The sequence below is a fragment of the Rhinopithecus bieti genome, unplaced genomic scaffold (genome assembly GCF_001698545.2).
Source record: "Rhinopithecus bieti isolate Rb0 unplaced genomic scaffold, ASM169854v2 scaffold_13317, whole genome shotgun sequence".
NCBI classification, from domain to species: Eukaryota; Metazoa; Chordata; class Mammalia; order Primates; family Cercopithecidae; genus Rhinopithecus; species Rhinopithecus bieti.
Window position 1 is genome coordinate 869,305 of NW_016807516.1, and position 8,938 is coordinate 878,242.

General features: G+C 58.3%; 1 protein-coding gene across 1 annotated transcript; it reads left to right on the top strand.

Annotated features, from left to right (window-relative positions):
- The first annotated feature begins 3,044 nt into the window (after positions 1-3,044).
- On the top strand, positions 3,045-8,491 carry LOC108536076 (RIMS-binding protein 3A). The gene has a single exon (XM_017882561.1). It carries the CDS (start codon positions 3,165-3,167, stop codon positions 8,103-8,105), a length of 4,941 nt encoding a protein of 1,646 aa, XP_017738050.1. The 5' UTR covers positions 3,045-3,164; the 3' UTR covers positions 8,106-8,491.
- The last annotated feature ends 447 nt before the right edge of the window (positions 8,492-8,938 follow it).

The window sequence follows — 8,938 nt, forward strand, 5'->3', positions numbered from 1 at the left end:
TTTTTTTTTTTTTTTTTTTGAGACGGAGTCTCGCTCTGTCACCCAGGCTGGAGTGCAGTGGTGGGATCTCAGCTCACTGCACACCCCGCCTCCCGGGTTCGCGCCATTCTCCTCCCTCAGCCTCCTGAGTAGCTGGGACTACAGGCACCGGCCACCTCGCCCGGCTAGCTTTTTGTATTTTTTAGTAGAGACGGGGTTTCACCGTGTTAGCCAGGATGCTCTCGATCTCCTGACCTCGTGATCTGCTCGTCTCGGCCTCCCAAAGAGCTGGGATTACAGGCTTGAGCCACCGCGCCCGGCCATATTTTTGTATTTTTTAGTGGAGACGGAGTTTCACCATGTTAGCCAGGATGGTCTCAATCTCCTGACCTTGTGATCTGCCCACCTCGGCCTCCCAAAGTGCTGGGATTACAGAAGTGAGCCATCGCGCCCAGCATTTTTTTTTTGTTTGGAGACAGTCTTGCTCTGTTGCCCAGGCTGGAGTGCAGTGGTGCCATCACGGCTCATTGCAGCCTTGACCTCACCTTGCAGGCTCAAGCAATCATTTTATCTCAGCTGGAACTATAGACTGGGTCTCGCTCACTCTGTTGCCCAGGCTAGTCTCAAACTCCCAGGCTCAAGTGACCCTCCCATCTCAGCCTCCTGGGTAGCTGGCACTACAGGCATGCACCAGCACGCCCAGCTAATTATTTTTTTGTAGAGACGGGTTCTCTCTATGATGCTCAGGCAGGTCTTGAGCTCCTGGGCTCAAGTGGTCCTCCCACCCTGGTCACCCAAAGGGCTGGGATTACAGGCCTGTTCCACCATGCCCGGCCCAGCCTGCCCTCCTGACCTGACAGTTAAGGCCCTACCGGAGACTGCAGCAGGGCATCCAGGCTGTGGAGCCCCACCCACCAGCTCTGCCTCAGTTGCCCATGTGCCCTGGCAAGCCAGTGGCTCCCACTGAGCCTCAGGTTCTCTTCCGTAAAACAGAGCTGTGATGAGGATTCTCTGAAGATAGCCTCCCTGTGGCTACCATGTCCAGGAGCCCAGCACCAATTCAAGGCTAAGGGCATCCCTGCATCTCACCTCCTCTCCTTCTCATACACACACTACATCTGCTTCACCTCTCAAAAAGAACATCTGAGCTGGGCATGGTGGCTTATGCCTGTAATCCCAGCATTTTGGGAGGCCAAGGCAGGACGATCACAAGGTCAGGAAATCGAGACCATCCTGGCCAACACGATGAAACCCTGTCTCTATTAAAAATACAAAAATTACCTGGGCGTGGTGGCGCATGCCTGTAATCCCAGCTACTCAGGAGGCTGAGGCAGGAGAATCACTTGAACCAGGGAGTCGGAGGTGGATCGTGCCACTGCATGCCAGCCTGGTAACAGAGCGAGACTCTGTCTCAAAAAAAAAGAAAAAAGAACATTTGGAGCCATAATTCCTGATGTTCTCGTTACTTGACATTGCCTAAAGGCATTTTCTGTGGGTTCAGGGGAACTTGATTTGAAAAACTTGAGTGTTGTGAAGGAGTGGAACCAGAGAGTCATAAGCTGAGTGAACACAGCAGTTGCGAGACGTCCCAGGTACTTCCTGGGGACAGGGAGACACAACAGACCAAGAAGTAAAGGGGCCTCTGATGTGACTTCAATATCAAGGTCTCATTGGGTTCAGTGGCTCACGCCTGTAATCCCAGCACTTTTAGAGGCCAAGGCAGGTGGATCACTTGAGGTCAGAATTTCAAGACCATCCTGGCCAACATGCTGAAACCCTGTCTCTACTAAAAAGTACAAAAAATTATCTGGACATGGTGGCACGAGCCTGTAATCCCAGCTACTTGGGAGGCTGAGGCAGGAGAATCACTTGAACCTGGAAGGCAGAAGTTGCAGTGAGCTGAGATTGCACCACTGTACTCCAGCCTGGATGACAGAGTGAGGATCTGTCTCAAAAAATAATAATAATAATAATTTAAAAATCAATGTCTCAATGCAGATGGCCAGATATCAGGTGTCCATCCATGTTTCCCAAAAGCCACTTGGCACTAGGAACAAGCAGGAAGGGCAAAGAGGAGCCAGACTGAAGCAGGGCTCCTTAGCTCTCAAGCCACACAGGTGGCCACCAGTCAGAGACAGGCTGTGTGTGTGTGTGTGTGTGTGTGTGTGTGTGTGTGTGTGTGTGTGTCTGTATGTTTCTTCTGCAGCTCACTGTGTGTGTGTGTCTGTATGTTTCTTCTGCAGCTCATTGTGTGTGTGTGTGTGTGTGTGTGTGTGTGTGTTTCTTCTGCAGCTCAGTATGCCTCCAACATTTCTGCTGAAGCCTCACCCTCACTCCTGGCCCATCCTGAGGCCTCTACCTAAAGTGCCAATGAGTAGCCCGGACACTGGGGCTCCAGCGTTTGTCACCAGGTGGTACCTGGACGTGGGAGGTAGGCAGGCCAGATGGCCAGTTTGGGCAGTGCCCCTCATGCGTATCTGGCCCTGGGTCCCTATGCCACCTTGCTGGGGAGGGTCTTTTTGCTTATACCTCCTCTGAGCCGACTCTGCACAGTAACACAAATGTGTATCAGGCACATCCTTTCCCCAAAAGGTGGATGACCAGTTGGGTGATCAGGGCTGTTATGGGGGCTGAAGGGTCCTGGGGAGTCCAGGTTTAGCCAAGTTGAGGCATATCCTACTGCATTTTCCAGCCACCTGACCCAAATATGCCACCTGAACCCACGACCAGGTATGCCCACACCCCATGGGTGGCCTTGACACACACACCCTGCCCCTTTCTCCAAGTCCAGGAGCAGCAGCCCAGACTTCCCTCAGGGCACCTCATCCTGCTTGGGACTGCACAGTGCCTGGGAGGGTGCCTAGGGAGGGTCACAAGGGGCATGGTGCTAGAAGCAGGAAAAGTGTAGGGACCAGAAAATCCCTCGTGCGTCCTGGAAGGGACATGGGCCAGTTTGAGCAGGGATGTGGGAGTGCAGCCCTGGCCTTGCCAGGTGGAGAGGCGCGTGGGCCAGACATCGGCGGCAGGAGGCGGGGGAACATGCCAAGAGACGGAACGGGCGCGCGGAGACCCCCAGGGAGCGCCGGAAAAGGCACGCCGGGCGGTTGGCCGCTGCCAGGGCGGCGGCCGTTGGCGAGCTGCGGTCGGCCAGGCGAAGTCTGGACTCCAGCCGGGCCGCGGCCGCAATGGCCAAGGACTCGCCCAGCCCCTTGGGCGCCTCGCCCAGGAAGCTGGGCTGCTCCAGCCGGGCGGCGGCAGTGTTGGAGAACCAGAGGCGGGAGCTTGAAAAGCTACGGACCGAGCTGGAGGCGGAGCGGGCGGGCTGGCGGGCGGAACGGCGGCGCTTCGCTGCCCAGGCGCGCCAGCTGCGGGAGGAGGCCGAGCGGGAGCGGCGGCAGCTGGCTGACCATCTGCGCTCCAAGTGGGAGGCACAGCGCGGCCGGGAGCTGCGGCAGCTGCAAGAGGAGATGCAGCGGGAACGCGAGGCCGAGATCCGGCAGCTGCTGCGCTGGAAAGAGGCCGAGCAGCGGCAGCTGCAGCAGCTGTTGCACCGAGAGCGCGATGGCGTGGTGCGCCAAGCCCGGGAACTGCAGCGCCAGCTGGCCGAGGAGCTGGTGAACCGCGGCCACTGTAGCCGCCCGGGGGCGTCCGAGGTTTCCGCGGGGCAGTGCCGCTGTCGCCTGCAGGAAGTGTTGGCGCAGCTTCGCTGGCAGACTGACGGCGAGCAGGCGGCGCGCATCCGCTATCTGCAGACGGCGCTGGAGGTGGAGCGCCAGCTCTTCCTCAAGTACATCCTGGAGCACTTCCGCAGGAACCCCGCTTTGTCGGAACCCGCGAACCCCCAAGCTGTGCATTGCTTGGAAGAGCCGCTGCCCCAGACCTCGAGCGGCTCTTGCCACGCGCCCAAACCTGCCTGTCAACTCGGATCTCTAGACAGCTTGAGTGCCGACGTCGGTGTCCACTCCCGCCCGCTTGACCTGGTGTCCTCTGCGTGCTCCAGCTCCCTAGACGGACTGCTCTCCACGCGCGCCAGCTCCCTTGATTGCTTCGCACCAGCACGTTCCCGCTCGCTTGACAGCACCCGGAGTCTCCCCAAGGCCTCCAAGTCCGAGGAGCGGCCCTCCTCACCAGACACCTCCATCCCTGGCTCCCAGAGTCTCCCGCCGCCACCATCGCCACTCCGGCCGCCACCATCACCACTCCTGCCACCACTACCACCATCAGACCACAGGAAACTCAGCAACCAGCAGGGAGGAGAAGGCTCTGAGAGCCAGCCCTGCAAAGTCGTGACTCCCTCACTCCCGGGCCTGGGCCACCAAGAGCTGATAAAGCTGAACTGGCTGCTGGCCAAGGCGTTGCGGGTGCTGGCGCGCCGCTGTTCTACCCTGCAAGAGGAGAACCAGCAGCTGCGGCGTGCAGGCTGCCCCTACCAGGCAGACGAGAAGGTGAAGCGGCTCAAGGTAAAGCGCGCGGAGCTGACGGGGCTCGCGCGGCGCCTAGCTGACCGCGCCCGCAAGCTGCAGGAGACCAACCTTCGGGCGGTGAGCGCGCCTGTGCCCGGCGAGAGTTGCGTGGACCTGGAGCTATGCCAAGCCTTTGCCCGCCAGCGCGCCCGGGACCTGTCGGAGCAGGCGAGCGCGCTGCTGGCCAAGGACAAGCAGATCGAAGACCTGCGGCAGGAGTGCCACCTCCTGCAGGCGCGTGTCGCCTCGGGCCCCTGCAGCGACCCGCATACTGGAAGGGGAGGCCCCTGCACCCAGTGGCTCAACGTCAGAGACTTAGACCGCTTGCAGCGCGAGTCCCAGCGGGAAGTGCTGCGCCTGCAGAGGCAGTTGACGCTTCAGCAGGGCAACGGTGGCGCCTGGCCCGAGGCGGGTGGTCAGAGCGCAACCTGCGAGGAGGTGCGACGGCAGATGCTGGCGCTGGAGAGCGAGCTGGTCCAGCGGCGGCGCGAGTGCGAGGAGCTGGGCGCGCAGGCGGCGGCGGCGCGGCTGCGCGGCGAGGACGCCGAGACACAGCTGCAGGCGGCGCTGCTCAAAAACGCCTGGCTGGCGGAGGAGAATGGGCGGCTGCAGGCCAAGACAGACTGGGTGCGGAAGGTGGAGGCTGAGAATAGCGAAGTGTGCGGCCAGGTGGGCCGCGCGTGTCAAGAGCGCGATGCCGCCGGCTTGATGGCAGAACAGCCGCTGCAGCAGGCGGCGCGCGGGCAGGACAGGCAGCAGCAGCTGCAATGCGACCCGCAGAAGGCCCTGTATGACCTTCATGCTTCCCAGAAGGAGATACAGGCGCTCCAGTGTCAGCCTGTTCACCCTCCCGAACAGCCCTGGGAGACCAGTCAAATGCCGGAGTCCCAAGTTAAGGGTAGCGGAAGGCCCAAGTTCCAGGCACGGCCTGAAGACTACACAGTGTCACAGCCCAACAGAGACATACATGAGAAAAGGGAAGTCTCCCTCGAGGAGAACCCAGTTGCCCTTGGGGAGCCAGCCAGTGTCCCCCAAGTTTCAGAGACAGTCCCTGCCAGCCAACCTCTGTCCAAGAAAACCAGCTCCCAGTCAAACTCCTCCTCTGAGGGGTCGATGTGGGCCACAGTGCCATCCTGCCCTACTATGGATAGGGACACAGCCAGTGAGGTGGATGACCTGGAGCCTGACAGCGTGTCCCTGGCCCTGGAAGTGGGGGGCTCGGCGGCTCCTGCTGCCCCCAAGCTCAAGATCTTCATGGCTCAGTATAACTACAACCCATTCGAGGGGCCCAATGATCACCCCGAGGGTGAGCTGCCCCTCACAGCTGGGGACTACATATATATCTTTGGGGACATGGATGAAGATGGATTCTATGAGGGGGAGCTTGAGGATGGCCGGCGGGGGCTGGTGCCCTCCAACTTGGTGGAGCAGATTCCAGACAGCTACATCTCAGGCTGCCTGCCTGCAAAATCCCCTGACCTAGGCCCCCATCAACTCCCAGCTGGGCAGGATGAAGCTCTGGAGGAAGACAGCTTGTTACCTGGGGAAGCCCAGGGAGTGGTGGACAGAGAGCTATACCAGATGGTAAAGGTGGGCTCCAAGACAGAAGTAGCAACAGAGATCCTATATACCAAGATGGAAGCCTGCCAGCTGGGCTTGCTGCAGAGCACGGGGAAGCAGGGCCTCTCCAGATCCCTTCTGGGGACCAAAGGGGTGCTCTGTATGGCTCCCATGCAGCTACACCTGCAGAATGTCACAGCCACATCGGCCAAGATCACTTGGGTCTACAGCAGCCACCGCCACCCCCACGTGGTGTATCTTGATGACCGAGAGCATGCCCTGACCCTAGCAGGCGTGAGCTGCTACACCTTCCAGGGCCTGTGCCCTGGCATGCACTACCGGGCGCGGGTGGAGGTGCGGCTGCCATGGGACTTGCTGCAGGTGTATTGGGGAACTATGTCCTCCACCATCACCTTTGACACACTCTTGGCAGGACCTCCCCACCCGCCTCTGGATGTGCTGGTGGAGCGCCATGCCTCTCCAGGTGTCCTAGTGGTGAGCTGGCTCCCTGTGACCATTGACTCAGCTGGGTCCTCCAATGGAGTCCAGGTCACCGGTTATGCTGTGTATGCAGATGGGCTTAAGGTTTGTGAGGTCGCCGATGCCACTGCTGGGAGCACCCTGTTGGAATTCTCCCAGCTACAGGTGCCCCTAACATGGCAGAAGGTCTCAGTGAGAACCATGTCACTCTGTGGCGAGTCCCTGGATTCAGTGCCAGCTCAGATCCCCGAGGACTGGTTCATGTGTCACCGATGGCCAGAGACTCCACCCTTCAGCTACACTTGTGGCGACCCATCCACCTACAGAGTCACCTTTCCCGTCTGCCCCCAGAAGCTGGCACTGGCTCCTCTGAATGCCAAGGCCAGCCCCCACAACACTGGAAGCTGTGGGGAGCCCCAGGACAAGTTCCTAGAAGCATTCTTTGAAGAACCCCCAAGGAGACAATCCCCAGTGTCCAACCTGGGCTCAGAAGGAGAATGTCTGAGTTCAGGGGCCAGCAGCCAAGCCCAGGAGCTTGCAGAGGCCTGGGAGGGCTGTAGAAAGGACCTGTTCTTTCAGAAGAGTCCCCAGCATCACAGACGACCTTTGCTCAGTGATCAGCCTGGGGAGAAGGAAAATTGCTACCAGCACATGGGCACCAGCAAAAGCCCTGCTCCAGGATTCATCCAACTACACACCAAGTGTGGGTCCAGGAAAGAACCATGTCAGGAAAAGGCTGCCCTTGAGAGGATACTTCGGCAAAAGCAAGATGCCCAAGGGTTCACACCACCCCAGCTGGGCGCCAGCCAACAGTATGCATCTGACTTCCATAACATTTTGGAAGAGGAGCAGGAGGCACTGTGCTTGGATCTGTGGGGCACAGAGAGGCAAGAGGATAGGAGGGAGCCCAAGCCCCAGAGCAGGCAAGGACAGGCTCTGGGGGCCAAGAGAGAGTGCCAGCTCCACGAACCCAGCTCAGCACCATGTCCAGCTCCATCTGCCAAAGTCATCAAGATGCCCAGGGGTGGCCCCCAACAGCTGGGTACAGGGGCCAACACTCCAGCCAGGGTCTTTGTGGCCCTCTCTGATTACAGCCCCCTGGTGATGTCTGCCAACCCCAAGGCTGCAGAGGAGGAGCTGGTCTTCCAGAAAAGGCAGTTACTAAGAGTGTGGGGCTCTCAGGACACCCATGGCTTCTGTCTCAGCGAGTGCAACAGGCAAGTGGGCAATATCCCTGGGCACCCAGTGGCTGAGATGGAGGTGGGCACAGAGCAGACTGACAGGACGCGGCGTTTGCCGGCCCAAGGGCACCTGCCTTCTGTGGCCCACCTTGAGGACTTTCAGGGGCTCACCATCCCCCAGGGTTCCTCCCTGGTGCTCCAAGGGAACTCCAAGAGGCCCCCACTGTGGACTCCAAAGACCATGATAGCAGCTCTGGACTATGATCCCAGGGACGGGCAAACAGGGGGCCAGGCGAAGGGCAGGCTGGCGCTGAGAGCAGGAGACGTGGTCATGGTTTATGGGCCTGTGGATGATCAAGGATTCTATTATGGAGAGTTGGGCGGCCACAGGGGCCTGGTCCCTGCCCACTTGCTGGATCACATGTCCCTCCATAGACACTGAACAAGCATCCTTGCCCAGGTAGTGGCCTCTGGCTGCTCACACCCTGCCAGAGGAGAAGCAATCTTGCAAACCCTCACACCAGCACCCCTCCTCACCACCATAAGTAGCATGTGCTCCAAGTGCCACCATGTTAAACTGATGGTAGTCCTTAAGTGTACCCTAGGCTCTGAAAGTAGCAGGACTTAAGCCTGAGTTATTTGCAAAAGCAAGCAAAACAAGCCAACCCCTGAGAGTTTGAGAGACCATTTCAAAAGTTGCTGATAACTATGGTAGGTATATGGAGAAGTGCCTTTTTCTGTGGCCAATGTGTGTTTTCTCTAGGAGGTTAAGGTTGTCTATCCATTGCCTTGTATGAAAGTCTCAAAAAAAGTCTATATCTTAAAAAAAAAAATGCAATCTGAATGTTATTTTTGGGATGTGAGGGTGATCTGGCTGTGACATCTGTCACCCCATTGATCACTAGGGTTGATTCGGCTGATCTGGCTGACTGGGCGGGTATCCCCTTCTGCCCTCACCGCTCCGTGTGTGTCCCTCCAGAAGCTGTGCGCTTAGTGGAAGAGGATGACCATCCCCGATAGAGGAGGATCGGTCTTCAGTCAAAGGTATAAGAGTAGCTGTGCTCCCCTGCTAGGACCTCCAAACAAGCTATCAGAATGTTATTTTTCTGTCTTATGTCCAACCCCTCGTTAAAGTGTTCATAGTAAAAACATATTTTAGAAGTGGAAGCACAACCAAGAAAAACATGAGCCTGGCTTTCCTGCCTCTCACTTCTATGCAGTGGGTCTGCAAGGGCTACAGAAATGTTTTCCTGGCCAGGGAAGGGAGGGTGCACC